Source organism: Blennius ocellaris (genome assembly GCF_963422515.1).
Source record: "Blennius ocellaris genome assembly, chromosome: 12".
Taxonomy (NCBI): domain Eukaryota; kingdom Metazoa; phylum Chordata; class Actinopteri; order Blenniiformes; family Blenniidae; genus Blennius; species Blennius ocellaris.
Genome location: NC_137661.1, coordinates 19,816,170 through 19,837,888, shown reverse-complemented (window position 1 = coordinate 19,837,888; position 21,719 = coordinate 19,816,170). Strand labels below are relative to the sequence as shown.

At 42.1% G+C, this 21,719-nt stretch overlaps 2 protein-coding genes across 2 annotated transcripts; one reads left to right on the top strand and one right to left on the bottom strand.

Annotated features, from left to right (window-relative positions):
- The first annotated feature begins 101 nt into the window (after positions 1-101).
- Positions 102-9,253, top strand: LOC308137735 (uncharacterized protein). The gene is made up of 12 exons (XM_080506540.1): positions 102-127; positions 812-889; positions 2,333-2,375; positions 2,548-2,708; positions 2,815-2,896; positions 3,478-3,649; positions 3,742-3,815; positions 3,930-4,006; positions 4,113-4,213; positions 5,101-5,189; positions 5,282-5,428; positions 7,203-9,253. The coding sequence occupies exons 2-12, from the start codon at positions 824-826 to the stop codon at positions 7,382-7,384; spliced, it is 1,194 nt and encodes a 397-aa protein (XP_080362666.1). The 5' UTR covers positions 102-127; positions 812-823; the 3' UTR covers positions 7,385-9,253.
- A 226-nt stretch (positions 9,254-9,479) lies between these two features.
- On the bottom strand, positions 9,480-21,223 carry LOC308137234 (uncharacterized protein). The gene is made up of 5 exons (XM_080505841.1): positions 20,809-21,223; positions 15,764-15,970; positions 14,172-14,819; positions 12,859-13,016; positions 9,480-11,655 (listed from the first exon to the last, which is right to left on the bottom strand). The coding sequence occupies exons 1-5, from the start codon at positions 20,882-20,884 to the stop codon at positions 11,611-11,613; spliced, it is 1,134 nt and encodes a 377-aa protein (XP_080361967.1). The 5' UTR covers positions 20,885-21,223; the 3' UTR covers positions 9,480-11,610.
- Positions 21,224-21,719: the final 496 nt, after the last annotated feature.

The following is a 21,719-nucleotide window of genomic DNA, read 5'->3' as shown; positions in this document are numbered from 1 at the left end:
ACTACGGTGTGCTTTGGTGACGTCACTTTGTGGACTACAATTCGCAGAGGGCGAGGGGTTTGCGTCTGACGTCATCACGTTGTTATTGTGCGCTCCTGGATTTAAAAGTGGTATCGTCAGGTTTTCTGTGAGTAGCTCTGTTAGCAGCTAACACATACCTTTCGATTCTAGGTGTTCATTTATACTTTACTTGGCCTGTGTAAGTAGCGCATGGCTTGTTAGCAAATTAGATATCATTCCGTGTCTTCGAGGCGATAGATTTGTGCTGTCTGCCAATCAAAGCAGAGATGGTGTTATTCTGTGAGGGATTGTAAAACTGCTAACAGACAATAGCTCAGATTGACACCACGTTTACGTCAACACGTGCAGCGCCTCCGTTTGTTATTGTTGCTGTTTTGTTTTAGTTTTTTTTTTTTTTTTTTGGGGGGGGGGGGGGTGTTGTACACACGTCGTTGTGCTTGTGTCGGCAGGAAGAGGTCCTGCGTCACTCCTAAAACTGGAGAGGCAGCTGCACATCACCTGAGCTGGCCCATTGCTTTACCAGATACCCTGCACATCCTGTCACATTAACCTGTGCAGCAGCTGATAAGCATCACCTATAACTCACACGTGCACGTGCTGCAGTTTGCCTGCTGTAATCTAATCCCCCGTCAAAGTGTCAGAGTTCTTACCTCAGCTGTTACCTCACAGATCAGCCTGAAAACACGTCTAGAGTTACTGTAGCACTGTGTCACTGTGGTGGTCAAGGATCAGGGAACCAGCTGATTATGATGCATATCTGACAGTTTCCCTCGATGCTTTTGGTTTCCAGGTGGACTCGGACATGAACTGGGACAATCAGCTGAGCTCCATCCTGTCAGTAGCAGATGGCAGCGTGGCAAAGATGAGGGTGAGTGAGATCGAAGAGCCTCCTAAGTTGACATGTATTATTCAAAAGCCTTTGTTCATGTCATCATACATATAAGTGTATATATAAAAAAAAAAAAAAACAAGCCATCCACTGTGGAGAAAGCTATTCTTTATGAGTTGTTTATATTTATTTATTTATTTATTATTTGATTTGTTTGCATTATTTATTTCGAATGAAAGAACAATCAAAATTATATGAAACAAAAAGAAAATGAAAAAATAATTAAATCAAAAACCAATTTCAATATAGTACACGTTTGACTTGTTCGAAAAGGGATAGGAAGAAGCCTCGGCTTGTCAAGTCCTTCCCCCCCATTCTTCACCATTGACAGATGGAAAATCCAATGAAATAACTAAACAGACAACAACAACAAAACTACTCCAATCAAGCTGTTTGTGTAACAGAATAACTCAAAAGCACACAAAAAAGAACAAAATGATGGGCCTTTAACATCAGCAACATTTACATTCTCCTTCTTCACTTCTGTATTTTTCAAAGATATACAGTCTCTTTTGTAATTTTTTATAAATTGCTTTATATTCATACCCCACAGATGTAAATACACATACTTTATAAATGGGTCTGAACATAATTCTGTTTCAAGTTTAGTTTCCCTCTAAAGTTATAACCCCCCCAATCTGTCCTTGCACAGTTTTTGTATGATTACAGGTAGCAGTTTATTTATTGCTTTGTACATTATTTGTGCAGTCTTGAATTCTACACAAGCTGTCTAAAACACAGCTTCTACCTTCGAGCTGTGGCCTCCATCACACACCGCCCCTTGCTCAGACACACAACACGCACAGCCGACACACTTCAAACTGTGTGATGATCCACACAAACTAAAGGACTGACCTATACCCGTCTACCTCACCTGCGGTTTTGTACAATGAACCGTCACACAATGTGCTACCAACTTGTGCTTTTTATGCGTTTTACTTTTTTATTACTGTACACATTTTTCTGCTTATACTGAGCATATTTTCTTTTTATATTTATATATATTTGTATTTATCTGCATATAATGAGAAGTCATGGACAATTTCATTCTACATTGGAAAATGACAATAGAACTATTGTTATTCTGATTATAAAAGACTTGATATTCAGTTTACGTGCAATTAATGTTAAATGTATCATATTGTCATTGTTTGGAATTAATTATGGGAAAATTAACTTTTTAAATGTATTCTAACATTTTGGGAGCCACCTGTAAATACAGTTTTTTTGTGTTTGTTTTTTTTCTTTGTATTACACTAATCAACATCATGGACGCTTGTCTCAGTCCTATATGTCATTATTGTAGCATTCTGTAGATGGCAGTATTGTTTTATTGGTTGGACTGAGATAACAGTGTGTGCTATTAGGAGTTAGGTGATTTCATTGAGAATCTTCTTGTGTTCTTTTTTTTTTTGTCAACAGGAAAGACTGACCTCACCAGGAAATTACCCAAAAGGAAGAGAAGGTGAGTTAACCTTTTTAGATTTCTGTTTAAGTATAAAGGGGGAAATTACAGTTTATGTATATAAAACTTCCTCTTCTCTTGCAGTGAATCTCACATCACAATCTTTAAAAAAAACAACAACAAAAAAACATTTGATGGTATTTTCCTTTCCTGTCCCCACGTATCTCTTCAGATTTGTTTCCTGTAAGAGAAAAGCTTTGCAATTCAGATCTGGACCCTCCTGCTCTTCCACCCCGAGCCCCTCTTCTCCGACAGCCTTCCCCATCTCTGAGTCCTGGCGTGCAGTGGGCAGACTTAGCCTCTATCCAGTCACAACTCCAGATACAGAACAAGGTGTGATTTTTTTTTAATAGTTGGATGCACAGAAACAATCGACAGTGTATTCATGAATTGCTACAGTGGGAAATTGTACATTTATATTCAAACTTTCTCTTTTAAGGCGATTGAGTCCCTCACTCAAAGACTCCATGACTTGGAAAGAGATAAACAATCTCACCAATGTCACATTCAAATGCTACAAGGTAATCAATCAGCACTTCTGCACCACAGTCAACATGTCTCACTGAATCACTTCATCATATACTGAACATGCAATATCTGACTGTTGTTATTGCTTACTATAAGAAAAGACCATTCCAACTGAGGGAGCAGGTTGATAAATGGATACAAACTGTGCTTCTTGAAAGTGACGCAACAGACATTATGATGTAATTTGACCATTGTGACAGTTGTTCAGACATATGCGTCATGGTTGTGGCTTACATGTTGCGCCACAGGTACTTTCCTTGTTATATTTTTATATAACAAAGTCCAATAGCTGTAGACTGCACTGGGCTTCATTTATGTCAGATAGAAAATAGCTGATAAAATGTAGAACGATTAAAAATATGTTTCATTTTTGTTCCCCTGATTTCCACTCTGTTTTAAAATGCTTTCCTGTACCTTTTTTATCAAATCCTTCACTATCTTCCCCTCTATTTTCTGAAAAAGCACTCATGACCAGAGGACTCATTCATAATTAAAGATCTTAATAAAGGATTCTGATTTGTCAAAGGGGAGACGATCCATTGCCCATAGCAATTCTTTAACCGGCTTTTTCTAGAGGAGGTCCATAGGCTGCACCAGGAGCTGAGGGACCGGGAGGAATCGAGGAGGGGACAAAGTCCAGGAGCGCAGAGACGCATGGAGGAATGGAGGAGAGAAGTTGGACGTGAGCTGAGCAGTCTGCGGGGACACATCAGCAGAGCCGCGTCTCTGGGCACCCTGGAGGAGAGGTGCAATGGCGGGGATGTAGATGGTGCCAGTTACCGTTTGAGGAATATCCCCGAACAGAGTTGTTCTAATTTTTTTTGGTCTTTTGTCACAGTCTGAGCACAAAGCTACATAAAGAGGAGCTGCAACACCTGCGGAGAGAGTTGGACCAGCTGAGAACACGACTGAGTGAGTCACGCGTCATGCTCAGCGGGGCCGCACGTGTCCCACCATTTACCCTCCCAAGAGAAAGGCAAGCTCGATCTTGTTCACGGTGTCGGCGCTTTCTTCTCCTCACGACAGGGAGGCAGGAGGAGAACGCGTTGCTCCAGCAGGCAGAGGCCAGGGAGACCAGGAGACAGTACGAACGCAGCTGCAAGGTGCAACACGCATTGTATGACTCTGGTGGCGTTTGCTCGTGGTTTGTTTTGATTCAGGTCCGTTATCTTCCCTTTGTGGGTTTTTTTTTTTTTTTTTTTTGTTCAGACACTGGAGGAGCTGACAGACAGCTACAGAACTCACAGCACTGATCTGACAAAGACGCTCTCTCAGTACTCTCACACGCAGGACGAAGTCTGCCAAATCAGGTACTCAAGTTGACACGTCTGCGCCTATGAGAGATTTTAGAAAAGAAGTGTATTTCAATGTGTTCTGATGAGCAACTTTTTCAACTTTAAACAAAAAAAACCCCCCGCAATATTGTTGGGGGATAAAATCCACCCTTTACATTTTGTGTAATTTCTATCTTATCTATTTAAATAGAATGAAGAAGAGAATAGCTGCAGGACAAATGACCATTACTGACCCCTTAAAGTGAATAAACGTTAGAATCGAAGCTTTCATTTTATTACAAGTGCCTTCAAGAAGTGACTGTTTCATGTTTCACAACATCTGACGTTTGGGAACCAGGTCATATGTGTGTGTTGTGGTTACCGCGCTTGCTTCAAAGGTAGAGAGCGCCTGTTCCAGTCTGAGCTTGGTCCCGTTTCTGTGCAAGGTTTCCTCTCGTGTGCATGCATTTATTGCTCTACTTTCTTTGTGCAAAACGATGTCTTTGAGATTAATCGGCGATCCTAATTTACCTGTAGACTTGAATGTGCGTCTCTCTGTGATGGACTGGCGGCCCGTCCAGGACGTATCAGCCGGGAATCTAACCATGTTACAAACACTATTTGGTGCTTATAGCAAAGTCACTTAGATCCTCACCCTTGAGTGTTTTTCACCTCCTGACACCTCAACTCTGAGGACAAAATGTTCACTTTTCTTCCCACTCACTAACAAGACCAAGAAATCATCTCTATTTTTTTCCTCTTCACCGCTCAGTGGTCATAATGTCATAATCTCATCTTTGTATATCGCAAAACAACCCTTTGGTTTTTTTTAATAACAGGTTCTTGGTTTTGTTTGTTTTTAGTTTATTCTGTTTTCCATCCCCCAGGTGATTGTTTAAGTATTATTTGATGTCTCACAACAGAACGACGGTGTCAGAACTGAAGGATGAGTTGAGGAGCCTCGCTCTCCGTGAATGTGAACCTACATCTTTGCTGTCGGCGCCCGTCTCTGGTACGAGTGTCTCCCCCTCTGGCTACGTCCTACGTACGTACTCCACATATTACCTCTATAATTGTGTTGGGTTTTTTTTTCGTTCATAATAGGGGCTTCGCCACCTTCGCTCCCTCGTGGCCAGAGCAGAGGGGTCAGAGTTAAAGAGTTGGACTCTGACTCAGAAGACTTCAGCCCGACCCCGAGCCTGGCCGAGGTCAGCTCAGATGATCTGTCATGGTTGGATGACAAAGACCCCGGTAGGGAATTGATTTTCCTTTTTGCAGGGGAACGTGTTGAACAGGTTATCGAAATGCCGAATTGGAATTGTTCAACACTTTCTTGTTTTCTCTCATCTTCACTGACAAATCCTCTGCTATCTGCCAAAAGAAAGGGTGGCCTTCAAAATTTCCCATCACATTTAAAAGATTCAATAATGGAACATAATTTAGTCGGTACAATCTGTTCGATATGGTGGAAGGTGCTGTCAGCACCCACAATATTTTTCGATTTCTCAACTTGGCCTTACCTCAGCTGCATGTTATTCCTCCGCTGTCTTTCCAGTCTGATTCTGCTGCTATTGCTGATTACATAAAAAAAAAATGCTTGTAATGTTATAAACAAAAAATGGTTTCCCACTGCACTCAGAGGTTGAGAGTTCTGCGTCATCAATACCATGTGTAGTCATATCCTTCCCATGAGCCATCCATCCGTGCTCCGACATCTCCAGCAACACAAACGCGTCCTGACGATCGGCTCACGCGACTCAGCCGACAGAATCCGGTTCACATGGACCAGATGGGCACGATCAGATGACGGTTGCAGCAGGAATGGGACATGAAGTCCTCCTAATCCTCCCCCACACATCTGGCGAGCTCGCCACTTCTGATTCCTCCAGTGCATTCACATCAGGGATGAAGGCCCTCCGTTGTCTTTAATATACAAGTTAATTAAAGGAGCTTGTCGTTTTTTGTTTTGTTTTTTGTTTTGGTTTTTTTGTGGCTAGTATGAAGAAAAGATCGATACCACTCAAGTGTCATTCACTGTCTGTGGCCTGTAAACCAACCAACCTTTTGAACAAGCTGAAGTCCACACAAGAACCCCCATTAAACACAACCGTCAGTCATTTCTCCATTTTGATTAAACTACGAGTTCAACAGTAAGGTGTACAATTACTTGTTCATTTACATATTTTTCAATATTTTGGCTCTAAATACCATCAAAAAAGATTTTAAATGAAACGATCGAGATACATTTTTTTGTTTGGTACTTTTCAGCTTCTGTTTGAAGGTACAAACCACAAATCATCACACCACACATTCAGATACTGGAGAGCAAACGTATTACAAATTCTGAGGAAACGGCTTGCTCATAATCTATGTATGCAGCTACGTTTCAGAAATAATTAATGACGATGTGAATTCCATTTATCTGCAACCGTCTCCTGTTGTACATGCTGCATCTTATCTGCATTGCTGGGTCGCACTCCTCCCATGTGTGTGAACTAACGATAAGAATATGAAAGCTCCCAAATATATTGCAAAACATTCAACATCCTTGCACCTTCAAATTTAATTTATGTGAAACGTATAAAATAAAGAGAGAGGAATATAGATATAAAATAAAAGGGAGAAATGTAGTCGTATAGTATTTCTGTGACCAGGTTTGTACTTGTGAGTTGTTACAGAGTTCCTTGGGAAGTGTGTGTGTGTGTGCACGCGTGTGCGTGCACGTGCACACTCACGCTCACGCACTGTTCGCCCCTGAGACTTACTGTAACAGAAGGTTGCTGTTTCCGGAAGAGATTACAATCTGTGCTCCAAATGTTTTTTTTCCCAGAGTGATTTGGGTCCCATGAAGCCAGGATAATTTGACAACTGCATCCACACACAAACACAAACGTGCGCACGTACGTGTTTACAGTTGTTCTGGGAAACCATTTGAATGCGCTCCAGGCTGATCCCAGGTGGTAACAGAGCAGAGAGGCTCTCAGTCGAGTCGAAGCACAAATGAGCTGCTCCCTCTGCTCTCCAGGTCTGCCGACTCGGCATCAGAGCCCGCGGACGCGACTGAGCGTCCAGTCAAGACGGAGCGACTTTGCCCGGTCCGACCTCGGCAATGATGACGACAACGAGGAAGATGATGAGGGTGACGACCTTCTTGATGATGATCTGAACCCTGACTTGGCATCTGACCTCAGTCTTGATGACCTCTGACCTTCTGTGTCATGGCTTTCTTTACAAAAGGGAAAAACTGGGAAGTGTTTAAGAGCAACAAGGGTATTCCTACTCTTCCAGGTCACAATTGAAGGGTATGAATAGTTTGAAATTGCAATGATTTTTATCAGTACCATTCAAACTCACAGCACTAATAATAGAAATAAGACTGCACAAACATCCATAAGGCTTATTTTGTTAGTGGTCCCAAGAGAAGGAGGAAGGAAAACAAAGGATGGAAAACACTGCATGACAACGGAAGCACATCTACATAGCAAGTAATTAAATCATCCTACTTGGTGTTATTGCTGCTGCTTAACCCTCCTGCTTGGTTATGAACGGTCTCTTTAACTGTGGGAGAATCTCTTAAAGTCTATTTTTAGATGTTAAACTCAACCAAAGTACGTTTAAGTGAGAACAAATAACGATGATCCACATATTTTTCTCGAATTCTTTTTTTTAATCAAATGATAATTAATCGTCTGGCCTATTTACACACAAATCCTCCAAAGATTTAGCAAATCCCGACTCATTCATGTCTTTTGTGTGAGAAGTGTTTCATCAAAGCGTCGTTATGCCCCCAGTCTTGTTAGTGATATAGACTGCAGTTTGAATAATAAGCTCTAACTGTCTCCACATGTACGGACCGATAGGAGCAAACTGAGCAGTCAGGCAGCTGTTTAAAGACTCCTTTGTGAGAGCTTCTCATTCAAAAAGAAACTTGTTTCATGATGGTTGGGATTTATGCCAGTGAAAAGGTTTTTTTTCTTCTTCTTTTTTTCTGTGTTTTATTTCTCAATGTAAACCACACAAAGAATATAATGTTTTAATTGTTGCCACACCCCGGGCTCGTACGCTGTGCGCTCCTGACAATAAATTATGGGTCCTGAAACAGTTCAGCACAGGAGCACTGTGATTGGTCTGTGAAACCACAAGGGTTGGTTTCAGGCGAGACGAAATTAAAAATAGTAATGTTTAGGTTTTGTTATGATTACAGATTGTTGGGGTTTTTCATGAAACGTTTGATGTGGTTTTGGCTTTGGAAGGACTTTCATCTTTGGCTGGAGCTTCAGTGGGATCCATAAAGATGCACAACTGATCACTTTGCTTTTCAGAGCACAGTACTGGCTTCCAAACAAAACGTCTGCTTTATACTGAAATTGCCTTGTGCAGTTATTTTTAATTAACCCTATTTTTGCACGTAAAAGTCCCTCCACGATGCTGTGCAGCCTCACAGTAAGCCTTCAGGACTTCAGATCAGGTGATCGTGGCTGGTTTTGGGTCAGGAGCTGCTGTACATTCTTCAGCCTAATGGATAATGGATCTTTAATGGACTTTTCCTCCTCCCGTAAATGTGCACTCCTCAGTCCCAACAGGAATCTGATGAGGGGTGGGGTTTTTCTTCCTGGTAATGCAGTTGAAGTGAAGTAGAGGAACATTTATAAACCATTAGCCTCCACCTCCACTGCCATCGCCAGGTACGCTCCGCCTGGTGAGGACAGTGAGGAGGTCCCGTCATGCCGTCGTGTAAGTCAGGAGACACACCGGGCGAAGCCGCGTGTGTCACGCTGTTAAACACTTCAGCTCCCAGGCAGAATTCCCACCTCAATCAAAGATGCCAGACAGCGCACAGTGCAGAGCGACGTTACCCGGCAGGCTGGCTGGATGTTCAGCGGGGTGCACGTACACCAAGGCTCAGGCTTTAAAACTCCCTCCACGGTGTGCATAGCATCTTAAAAAAAACTTGTTTTCACATCCCACTGAAACAGTGTTCTTGTATAAATGATGATATTGTGGTTCCAGAAACATTTAATGAAGAAAAGGCTCATCTATCTGTTATTGTGGCCACATAATGGCCGATGAATCAGACCCTTTTACTGCCATTTTATGGCGTTTGCCAAGTATTGTTCATTGGCGCAGCAGTAAACAGTGTTGACTCATTCATTGAAGATCTGTAAAAGAAACGTTTTGTCTCAACAATAAAAACTCTGTGAAAAGAAAAGTGTTGTGTTGTGGTTGTGCTTTTGTTGTCGCGAAGCTCGGGACATGTTTACGACCGAAGGTCTAAACGGGGGAATAAAATGAAATGGAGAAAATGGTTTCAAAATACTTTTAATCAAAAAAAAAAAAAAAATCACCAACAGTCCATAAATCACATCTGGCAGGAAGGCCTCAGTTCTTTAAACACTTTGAGAGAAAATCACAACACAGAACTTCTATTTTTCAACACTGACGTTTTAAAATTATGGACGAGTCGATAAATGATTTGCAAGGGCAGCAGGTCTCAGTCACTCTGGAGAACTTTTAGCAGGTTTCGGCTGCTAACTCCACTCGTATCAAACGAGTTTTCAGAAATGCCTCACATCCATGACAATGAAGACTAAATCTATCTGTCCCCAGCCTGGTTTTCTTAAAATCTACAACATAGAAATTTGAGCCATGAACCCCAAACTCAAATTTGATGTCCACCAGTCAGTGCACACAGGAGCATCCAAACAGTGAAATCAACATTTCAGCTTTATGCAGAGGTTGAAACATTCCAAGTCTTTGGTTGCTTTTCAGTTTCTAATTTTGAATGATGAGTCCATCCACCTCCAGAGTCACGCTGTGCTCAAACGAATCCCAGGGAACGGTGGGTGAAGGCAGGTTACAGGCTGGACAGGAATGCCATGTTATCACAAGAAGAAAGAAATCACACAAACACCCATGGAGAACATGCTAACAACCAGGCTCAACTGTCGTAGTGAGGCGAGGACACAACACCACTGTTGACTCCCGGTTTCTAAGTCATGAATACTAAAAGTAATATTTCTTATCACACTTCTGGTTTAAAAAAAGAAAAGAAAAAGTTTCTATGATATTGTGACAGTGTGAGATGTGCCTGTAAACACTAACGTAAACATAGAACATCATCTGTGTGACTGTCCCGCCTCCCGCACATTTTAAGTTTACAGCAAGACTGGTACACAATTTAAAAAAAATAAAAAGAGGACAATTTGCTTTCTGAAGTTGAGGTTTCACGTTCATTCACATGTCACATTTTTAAATTTATTTGTGACTTTTGAATGCTAATGTAGCAACTGAAACAAAGACTTTCAAAGATATGGGGGGGGGGGGGTATTGTTTTTTTTTTTTTTTTGGTTTTTTTGCACAAATTATCGGTAGTATTTACAACACGGAGAACAATAGCAGCTCTGTGTGGAAAGGCCACTGGCCAACTTCAGTCTGCAACTGTCATTGTATGAAGGAGTGCCTCATGGTGAACATGCTTCAGGCTGATCTTCAAGCACAGGGCAAGTTGGAGCAGCTACTTGCCCTGTGCCTTTAAATGGGAATGACTGGTAAATTTGGAAGTTTGTTTGGACTATAGATACAGTGTACAGAAAAAGAGAGAGAGAGAGCTGTTTCTGTACTCTGTAAGGCACCCTCTTCTAGACTTAATATCCCAAGAAAGAAACAAAAATATGGCACGTAGCTAAAATCAGCCCCAACAGCAGCAGGACGTACAACATAGAAAAACTTCAAATAGTCCCGCATTATCAAGCACACACTCTCACACACACACACACACACACACACACACACACACACACACACACACACACACACACTCTCACACACACACACACAGAAACACTGCTATGTTGCTTATGTACACACACTGACTGACTCTTCTCATACACAAAAATACATTTCTTTATCTTTCACTACTCCTGAAAAAGTAAAGTGCAACCTTATTAACACTATAATCAGGCTGTTATTTCTTTTCTCTGGCCTCGCAAGTCTGATCGCAATCTCTGAGTGAGTCAAACTCAAACTGCTTGTCAGGGTGGTGTGAGTCTAAGTGTCTACTATCCTGCTACTGTGCACTCACCTTTCTCAGCTTAAGGGAAATCAAAACCTTGTAAAACAACCCTAACTAATGGGTTGAACCAATGTGAGCCGCAACAGAGGCATGAGCTAAATTTTGAATTACAAACAAAATAGACTTTTTCCAAACAGGCCCATCGTGGGCGTCGTCCTCGCTGTCCATTGCAGTTCACAACATGCCATCCTTTAAGTCGATCGTCTGGATAAATGAGCACAATCCAGAAATGTGCATTCTCCTACTAAAAGTTCTTCCTGTTTGCTGTGGGGAGGAGAGGCCAGGTTCGACAACAGCTGCCTGAGTCTGGATCATAAAAGAAAGGGAGTTTTTGTGCACCAGCCGTTCCGTTGTGCCTCCATCAGTAGCTGTACATGGACAGGGGCGTGTCCTCCATCATATCATCCTACACAGGAAAACAGAAATGACAGAACAGGTAACCTCAGCGGTGCTATCCATCATGAATGATCTGGATCAGACACTAATTTGTATGATTATCTTCAGGAATAAGGCTTGAGAGTCTTTGTATTGACTTTGAAACTACAGCTTGCAGTCAGTTACATTAGTTTAGCACCAAGACTGAAACACATCATTCACCTCCTTGCAAAGTCAGCTCCCTGCAACTCAAAAGCACCATGCACGGTGTTTATTCATCACAAATTGTTTAAATTTGTTTGGAGAATTGGACTAAGTTAAACGGTATACCCTTTTAGGTCACCATAAACAAAGCAAAATGAAAAACTTTAAATTTAGGCTCGCCTTCAGCATACTGCTGTACAGTCATGGGTTATAACAAATGTTGATGAGTCTTCCAATTTATTTTAATTAACAAATGTAAAAGAACACCAAAAAGTCCCAACTCTGCAGTGAATGAATAAACATACAGACAGACCCACCTCCTATATATAACACATGGGTTCTTTAATCCACATTTCACTCTTTAAACTGCACATGGATTATTTTAAATAGACTCAAGCTCTTTATACCGAATCTTCAACTCTATGGAGAACACATGACATCCACAGCAGACACGGATTATTAAAAAAAATAACAGATTCTTTTTTCTTTGACTATTTACACTACACATGTGTTTTTTCAAACCAGTCTGAAACTCCTCAAACAGACCTAATCTCTTTGAAATGGACCCACACTATTTGTCTTACACATGGACATCTCACTCTAACCCAGACTCTCTAAATTGATCACACGCTGATAGCTACTTTCTTTAAAAAAAAAAAAAAAAAGGTCCAATGACATTTGAAAAATGTGAGACTGCTGATAATAGTCGGTAGACTGTGACTGAAAAAAAATTGTTATTTTCACACGTCATGCATTATACATAAAATGCAGGTGAAACTAACACAGTCACTTTCTGATTTTTCACAGGTGCATTTCAACACCTCCATGATGTAGGTGACCTTTTAACCATGTACAGAAATAAGAGCCTCTAATTATAATGTGGAATTAATTCTGGCCTTAAACTTTCTTTGTATGGTTTTCTTTCACTATCAGCCTTAAAAAAAAAAAAAAAAAAAAACATATATCGCTGGCGATTTTATTGACCGGCTGGGATTTTTCCACTGTGATCCAATATAATGGCCATGCTCACCATCGGTAGGTCCTGCAGCCTGCGAAACTCTGGCCTGTTGTCTCTGCGCCGCAGTTTGAGGAAGAGGAGGAGCGTGATGATGACGGCGGTGATGATAAAAGCTGACACCAGGCCAGCCAGGAGTGGATCTAATTTGGGAGAGTCGTGGACCATCGTGGCTGCGACGGGAACACAAGAGGCTCATGAGCGGGATGCATTCTTCAATCAACAATCTGCGACTTAAATAAACATGCTGACCGTGCCACATTTAGGGTGGCCTGCAAAAACACAGCCACTTCGCTGGTTGTTTAAAGCTGTGACTGGAGCTAAATATAGCAGCATGTCGAGTGTTTATCATGGAGCTCGGGACAGAAATGTCAAACAGGACAGTGATGTTAAGCTTGCCTGTGTGGAACTTAAGGTCACTGATGAACAAAGAAAAATGATTTTTAGACCTGAATTGAAGAGTAAATACATAAATTGTCAAGAGTTTTAGTTTTGCATTCATAGTTTACTAATTGTGTTAATATTCCTGCTGCTGCAACAATTTGAATTTCCCCACTGTGGGATGAACAAATAAAGTACAATCTAATCTAGACATGACTGTTTTCTGCAGCAGTAGTTCTGTGATTTGTGCACTGTAAATCTATATATGGATATTGCTATTTAGGACTGTTGGGTAGACTTAGCAGTTTGTTTTATAACCTCTGATAGAATGAAACAACAACCACAGAGTTATGAACGCTCCCTGGTCCTTTGGCTAATGGAAAGAGGCAAGGCGCCAGGCGCTTAATAAAACCACACAGAGTGAGACGAGAACAGAAACTTCAACATTTTAACTGTAGCCATGCAGCCTTGTCAAAAGGGAAGAGTTTAGCAGTACCAGTTATTTCCATTCACAGCCCAGTTAAAGCATTTTCAATCACCAGAAAGGAATGGTTTAAACTCTGTGTGGACAGTTTAGATAGAAAAAGATAAAGTGTAGGTGTATAAATTATGTGGCAGACGGACAGACGTGGGCAAAGAGACTGACAAGAGAAGAAAAACAGAATTCCCAAGTCCCGTGACTGCCCTTTCTCTCTCAAACAAACCCATGATTGTGTAGTGCCTGGTGGTGACACCGCTAGTGGAAGATGTAAACACTAAGATGCATGCTGTGTGCGCGTATGTGCGTGTTTGTGTGCAGAAGCAAGGGCTGGCTTGTGCTGGAAAAACAAAAGAACAGCATCGCCTTTGTTCTCAGTCCAATTGACTTCTTCCTCTGTCTGCACCCCGACAGAAACAATTTCATAAAAGAGCACAGGCAGAAGAATATTATGATATTATGCACTTACGGTCATTCCCCACATTGAGCTGCGACGGGTTGTCGGTGTGGGTTTTGGCCTGAGCAGAGGGACCGTATGACGACTTGGCGGTGGTGGTCGTGGTGGTGGTGGTGGGGGTGGGGGTGGTAGTTGTGGTGGTGGTGGTGGGGGTGGTAGTTGTGGTGGTGGTGGTGGTGGTGGTGGTGGTGGTGGTGGTGGTGGGGGTGGTGGTGGGGGTGGTAGTTGTGGTGGTGGCGATGGTAGTGGTGGACGGGGCTTTGGTGATGGTCCCAGGGTGGCTGTCAGACGATGAAGTGTGTGTTGGCGATGGAGATTGGTGAGGCTGGTGAGCGATAGTGGTGCCGGATGGCGAAGTCGGCTGAGCACTTGAAGCAACACCGGTGTGTCCGGGCGTCGGGGGCCTGCTTGTTGGGACAGGAGGCGAGGAGGCGCTGTTGGTCGCATTGAGTGAGTTTGTTGAGGAGTCAGGAAGCGCAGGTGCAGGATTACGCGAGGTGTTGTCGTCGGGCGACCGCGTGACTGTTGCATCTCCGTGGAGAGTGTGAGCGTGTGTGGGGCTGACAATGGCGGTGGAGTCGGGGGTGTGAGAAATAGAGGGGGGCTCCACAGATGTAGGACGAGGAGGATGCGACGGTGGCTGAGTTGTTTGGCTGTTTTCTGGAACAAGAGAGAAAGACACTGTTTGCAAAAAGAAAAAGACGTGTGCAAGATTTGACTACAATCCTAAAACATTTTACATGTTCAGTTTCGCTTGGACCCTGAAAAAGAAAAAAAAAAAAACAGTCTGTCACTTACTCATACAATTTTGTGATTTTCTCTCAATTCGGAATCCAGGATTTCAGTAAAGATATGACATACTGGATGGTCCCTGAAAACCTCTTTAAAATATAATAGGATGAAGTAGCGGTAACTCAAAGGAATGAATAGAAAAGGCCATTAGCAAAATATGCAGGAAATGAATCATGTCAGAAACTGAAAATGTGAGGAATTAAACCACCCAAATTAAAAATAAATATACTTTACTGTGAAGCGCAAACGTGCGTGCGTGTGCGTGCGTGTGTGTGTGTGTGTGTGTGAGACTGAGTGAGTGAGTGAGAAAAGGAGCGAGAGCTTGTCTTCCTTGGGGGGAGTTTTTCACTCTTACCTTTCACACCCCCTTGTCAGAAGTCACACAGCATTTAATCACTCCTCTCCTCTCGTCAACACCATCTGAATCACTTCTTAAGCTCACTTGAACTCTCCCAGCATATTTTATCACCTTGTGCTTTCTCGAGTAAGTTGGTAAAAACTATTTTAATTTGCCTTCCTCATCAAGCACATTAAGTCTTTTCCCATGCTCCTCTTGTTAAGAGACCAAACAGAGACTTGTTTCAAAATAGTTCCGAAACGCAGAACAACCTACTCTAAAGCTTCCTTCTGAATTCTTCTCAAGCCTCAAAACTTCTGTAAAAAAATCTCAAACGGGCAGAAAAACCAGCTGCAACATGAGGTAATCACGAGCATGTTTCCAAAGAGCTAAAAAAAAAAAAAAACCTTTCCTCCACTCTGGTATTTTCTCAGTCAACACTAAGAACAGGAAGTGACAATGTTGTCGTCTTTACCTGGCGTGGATGTTACAGCAATAACATCCGGGTTTGTAATTGTGTTGTTGCCCAAACTGCCGGTGCCATTCACACTTAAGTTGGGATGAGAGATATTCAGTCCATGATCGGTGGGGTCCACAGTGGGGCCAGGAAAAGAGTGTGCAGCTTCGGTTGCAGGACCTGCCTCAGTAGCCGCTGCAGTAGCAGCAGTGTTGTGGCCTTCATCTGTGGAGATAAAAACAAAGCAGCGGATGTGCTTTTCTTTAATGTCTTCAGAGTCTTTAACAATTCCTTTATTCATTATTTATAATCAAACACAGGGAAACAGGCACTTTGAAAACCCAAACTATCTGAATGAGTCACAGCGAACAGGCGGTAATGAGTCCGTCCCAGCAGTAATGATTACGATCGAAAAATTACTGACACATGCGGTCCTGTCAATGTATTGTCGTCGCCACAAGTCTGGAAAGTACAAAGGCAATTAATCAATGAATGTCATTATTACTGTGTGTGTGTGTGTGTGTGTGTGTGTGTGTGTGTGTGTGTGTGTGTGTGTGTGTGTGTGTGTGTGTGTGTGTGTGTGTGTGTGTGTGTAAGCCTGAACAAGAATATCAGAAAACTAAACAAGCAATAAACTATATTCCTTCTTATCTCATAAAAATAATTATTGTAGGTGTGGAAAGGACTTTATTTTCTTCTAAGCTCATGTGGACGGCCCCGTAAGCTTTAATACCCGCGCTGACAAACATGGTATTTTAATAGCAATAGTTATAATTGTGTTATACTATGTGTGTGTGTGTGTGTGTGTGTGTGTGTGTGTGTGTGTGTGTGTGTGTGTGTGCGCGCACACAGTTGTGAAACCCCTTATTTAACGAGAACGGGTTTTGTTTGAGGTCTTCTTCATTTTTCTTTCTCTGTCCACTCAGATGAGGGACAGCAACTGTATTGACCAAAGAGCAGCGACTTTGAAAACAAAGCAATTTTCAACATGTTGAAGTTAAAAGGTTTTGAGCCAATCGGGTACATGTGAGGTTTTGTTTCAGACCTTAAAAAGTCTTAAAGTGATGGAAAAATCTGCATCAAACTACTTAATGTCACATTTAGAAATTCTCCCTTTTATGTTTTTTAGCTCTATATTGACATCTTTTTAACTTCAGGACCTTTGGGGTCTCCTTATTGTCTCTTACTCCAGCTGCGGTTTGACGGATAAAAACCTAAAAACCGTTCTCTATTGCTCTATGTACTATTTATGTAGGAGGACTGATTGTTTTAATTCCAGTACTTTAACAAAGGTGCACGTCCAGGACAGACATCCTTGTGTCAATCAAGAAGCGACTTTACTGAAAGAAATAAAGGTGCAGTGTTTACGGAATAATTAGGATTCTGTTCGCATTGAAAGCTCTTCTTTTTGCATCAGTGTGAATACAGTTTATTGAGTCCATTGCTTAAAGAGAAAATAATAAAGCCATTCATACTGTACGTAGTAAAATATTGTCCTGTGGCTTATTTGCTTTCCAAAAGATTCCAAAGATTAGGTTGTTTCCCTCAAAACATCTCTTGCCAGTTCAGGGATTCAAACCAGTGACTTTCACCTCTCAAGTTCACTTCATTAACCTCAAAGCATCACAGCCCCCAATACAACTTAATTTCTGTAATAGCCATAGAAAAGCCCAGCTGACATGCGTTTTACCATTTTCTTTTCTTTATTTTCAAGCCCAGTTGGACTCACCCACTCACGCGAACAAATACGACGCAAATTTCTCAGACCACAAAATAAAACCGTCTCTCAGTTTAATTTGCAATATTTCAACCGCACGCTACACGGAAATGTTGTTACGTTGAAGGCCTTCAATCTCTTCTTTTAATCTCTTCACCCGCCGTCCTGATGGCTTCAGCGCCACGGTGCAAGGCGCCATGTCTGTTCCTACCTGCTTTTCCTTTGATGAAGACCAGAGCAGCCAATGTAATGTAAAGTCATTACCGCTTAGTGACACAATGCCCCGGTGGCTTTCATTACCATCACAATCACTCAAAGCTCATCAGCCATGAAAGAGAGAGAGACAGAGAGAGAGAGAGAGAGAGAGAGAGAGAGAGAGAGAGAGAGAGAGAGAGAGAGAGAGAGAGAGAGAGAGAGAGAGAGAGAGAGAGAGAACAAGGCTTTCTCCTGCCAGGTCAGACACTCATAAACAGACACACATTCTGTAGAAGTACAAAATCCCCAGCTTCATGTAAAATGTTTGAAAGCAAAGACGTTCTAAATGCTTATTTTAGCATGAAGAAGACGTCAAGGCTCACAAACAAACAAATCTATTAGTCCTATTTTCTCCAGCCAGAACACTTTGTTTTTAGAGCTGTTCGTATTGGAGCCATCATGCAACCAGCCGCCAGTTTCAGATTTTGTTTGAAGATCAGGTTTAAAACTTTCCTATTCGCTAAAGTTTAGTTAGTCACTGACTCGGGTCCCTTTCTAGTCCAACAGCGACAGGTCGACATGTCAGGCTGACAGCTATTATCATTGCACTCCCCATACTTTCATAACACATGTCACATTTACGCGCCACTGACAGTCTGCCTCTTATCTGAGCTCTCTCTCTGTGCCTTCCTGCAGGATCTCTGACTGTGTGACTGGATGTTGGTAATCTGTGCTTCCTGCACCGATCAACTCTGCAGCAAGTGGATTAATTTGCTTGCCAGCTGACTTGCACTTATCGGTTTGCCTCTGTGTCCTTCTCTCTCGCTCTTATTATTTCCTAACAAGCAGCTGCTACATCAGAGAGCCCTCATCGAGGCCTGCATCCTGCAAGGGTTTTATTTTAACCGATTTGAATTGAATCAATACCGGCCTTGTCTCGTGTTGTCACGTCCATTAGAATTGCAAAAGGTCACGATGCTGGATTGGTTTGCCTTACGTGTGCTTCTGCATGTGGCGGAGTGTGTGCAGAGAGCATTCATGAAGAGAGTCAGTGTTTTTACCACCGCACACTGCTCTCTCCAGACATTACAGGCTCTTTACTCACAATCTTCCAGGCCAGCGCCGCCGCGCGTACCTGGGGAAATCGCCGGGGCCTCACTTCTTGACCCCGCCAGCGACAGGAACAAGCAGCCATTTCTCAGCGAGCAAATGTCTCCTGCTTCAGCGCTTTTGCTGGAAGTGCCTTGGTGATACAGCTACTCCTGCTACTGCTCCAGTCAAACTGCAGACGCACTGTTTTCACAGCATGTGTTTCTGTTGAGATCTCATTTTCACAACCACAAAATCAGTTGCTGATTTTTCACGTTAAGTTGAAGATGTTCGAAAAAAATAAAATAAAATATGTTAATTAACAAATTGCCTTCTTGTTCGGTGGAAAAAATATTGGTTTTCCATCAGACTGGAAAATATCATTTGGATTAACAGAATTGTTTCAAAATATCTTTTTGTTTTTATTTTAGATACTTACAAGTCACTAAAAATTGCAAAAATATATAATTTCTTAAAATATCAGAATAGTTAATGATATTCAATGAAATGTTTTGTTACTGTTTTAAGGCTTTTTTTCTTTCTTTTTTTCACTGAGTAGCAGATGACTGACACAAATTAACATGCCCATGGAAATGTGATTCTTTTTTTTCTTTAGATAGATTTTTACTGGTACCTATTTGCATCAATGGCAAGACAAGAAGTTTAATTAATGGCACTTCAAAGAGCCAAAGTAGACTTTTTAGTTGTAGTTTGAAGAGTTTCCTGCATTGGGTATGCGCCTAAAATAGCCATTTTTAATTAGGCTTCAGAAAATGACAATACACACAAGGAAAGTGTGCGTGTTAAGCCTATTAGTACAGGGGCTGTTTGAAGCATTGTCATATATTTTCACAGTTGGTTTGCAGCAAAACGTCGAGAGAATAAAAACATGCTGCCGTTTGCAAATTTGTGATTCTGAGAACAAAAGATGTATTTGGCCATGTAACGTGGTCTCTGTTCAGAAAGTTCAGAGAGAAAAGACAGTAATAAACTGCCATTTCTCCACTTCCTCCCACCACTCAGTGTATTGCATGATGTCTGGACACTGTGGATCAAGATTCTCCCCATTGCACTGCTTCAAACCTCCTCATAAAGTCTGCACAACTGTACTGCAGAGGCGAGCCAATTAGCATGACCCAGGAAAGTGACAGTGTGCTGCTGCACATAATTAAAGGTGTCATTTATCACAATGTACTTCCCCGCTCATTTACAGCCAATAAATGTTCTCCAGAGAAGCTGTGCTGTTTTCTATTCATCTGACTTCGTCTTTGTACCATCAGCTTCTCGAGCTGACGGTACACTTCAGCCCAATAAAATCTTCTCAAATGTCAATAGTCTCATTTTTCTTTTTATGTGGGCGGTGCTGATGGACAAAAGAAAGAGGGAAAGTGGGAGGAGGTGAGAAAGCGTTTGGATCAGGTAGGAGAGAAAGAAGAAGTGTGGGGGGGGGGGTAAAGAGTGAAACAGGAAATGTGAGAGAGGTGTGTAAATGTGATGTAAGCAGAAAGAGGAAGGAGGGGGTGATGCTAAAGAGCAAGTGTGGGGTGTTTGAAGAATAAGCAGAGGCTTGAACTCAAAAGGGGGAATTTAAAGAAACTTGAACAGCACTTAAATTGAACATGGTGTTGTACAGGGGTCAGTGGCAGGTTACAAGGTTTCACTTTCATCCCAGAGAAGATAAACACCAGTGACCCGCCCCATTCTGTCAGTTTATAGGAAAGAGAGAGCGAGAGAGAGACTCCTGAAAGATGTACTGTCATTGATGATTAAATGATTACAGATCACCTTGGTGACCTTCGCAATATAAATGTCAATTTCACATTACTTTCCTTTCCTTTTAGAAACTCTATGACATGAAACATATTCCCCTTACAAAATCTGCCAAATTCACACGATTGTTTATTTATGTGCTCTAATAAAAACAACAAACGGATGGGAGGAGAGGGGTGCAGTTTTGAGTAAATGTCCAACGTGAATTAATAATCTAGCGGTAAACAGCCCAAAGGTCAAAATAAGTCACAATCAATTAAAAAAAATTTTTTTTAAAAAGTTCACTACTTACTGTGATCGGCTGATCCTGAGTTAATGAGCAGAAGCGCACAAAGGGCAGCAGCAGCCCACAGTTTGGTCTCCATCATCCGTCTTCTGGCTGAGAAGATATTTCACTGACGTCCCTTCACTCTCGCTCCTCGTCTAGTAAGAGTTCTGTCTGTGTTTATTTTGCTTTTCGTTTCTCGTCCCCAGTCCGTTTTCAGACTTTCATGAAGTAAGTAACAACTCCAGGATCGCTGCTGCTGCTGCTGCTGCGCACTCCTCTGCTGCTGCTATGCCCGCTGACTGCTGCCGCTGTACGCGTGGCTCTCTCTCTCTCTCTCTCTCTCTCTCTCTCTCTCTCTCTCTCTCTCTCTCTCTCTCTCTCTCTCTCTCTCTCTCTCTCTCTCTCTCTCCCTCCCGCTCTCTCTCTCTCCGTGCCACGTGTTGCGTGCTCTCCGTTCAAAATAGTCTGGCGAGTGACTCCGCGCCGTGACGCGGCTACTGTAGAAAGACTGACGCCTACCTACAGGGCGCGCGCGCGCGCACGCACACACACACACACACACACCCACACCCACACACACACTATCTCACTGCATCATACTCCCACCGACCACTCCCACATTCACTATTTGACTCATAACATTTTGTAAAACATCACTTATGGGCTCCTTCACATATTACTCACACAACGGATGTTGACGCATGAAGGGCGAAGGGTTTTTTCCAACTATCATATAAAAAAAACTTACTTGAAAATACATAGCAGTGATACTGCTATGTATATATTCTTTTAAATCGAGATTAGTAAGTGATGTCGTGTGTGCGCGCATGCGTGCGTGTGGGTGTGTCAATTATTTTTCATATGAAGGCATATATTAGGGTTGAATTTCAAAATACGTTAAGGAATAGGTCTGAAGTGATTATAGGATTAGAGTA

Bases quoted from the DNA above. Each gene is read 5' to 3' on its own strand.
- LOC308137234 (XM_080505841.1), bottom strand. From the start codon at position 20,884: ATGATGGAGACCAAACTGTGGGCTGCTGCTGCCCTTTGTGCGCTTCTG. The intron at 15,971-20,808 runs GTAAGTAGTGAA...TTATCTCCACAG, and splicing joins CTCAGGATCAGCCGATCACA to ATGAAGGCCACAACACTGCT. The intron at 11,656-12,858 runs GTGAGCATGGCC...TTTCCTGTGTAG, and splicing joins GGCTGCAGGACCTACCGATG to GATGATATGATGGAGGACAC.
- LOC308137735 (XM_080506540.1), top strand. From the start codon at position 824: ATGAACTGGGACAATCAGCTGAGCTCCATCCTGTCAGTAGCAGATGGC. The intron at 890-2,332 runs GTGAGTGAGATC...TTTTGTCAACAG, and splicing joins GCAGCGTGGCAAAGATGAGG to GAAAGACTGACCTCACCAGG. The intron at 2,897-3,477 runs GTAATCAATCAG...GGCTTTTTCTAG, and splicing joins TCACATTCAAATGCTACAAG to AGGAGGTCCATAGGCTGCAC.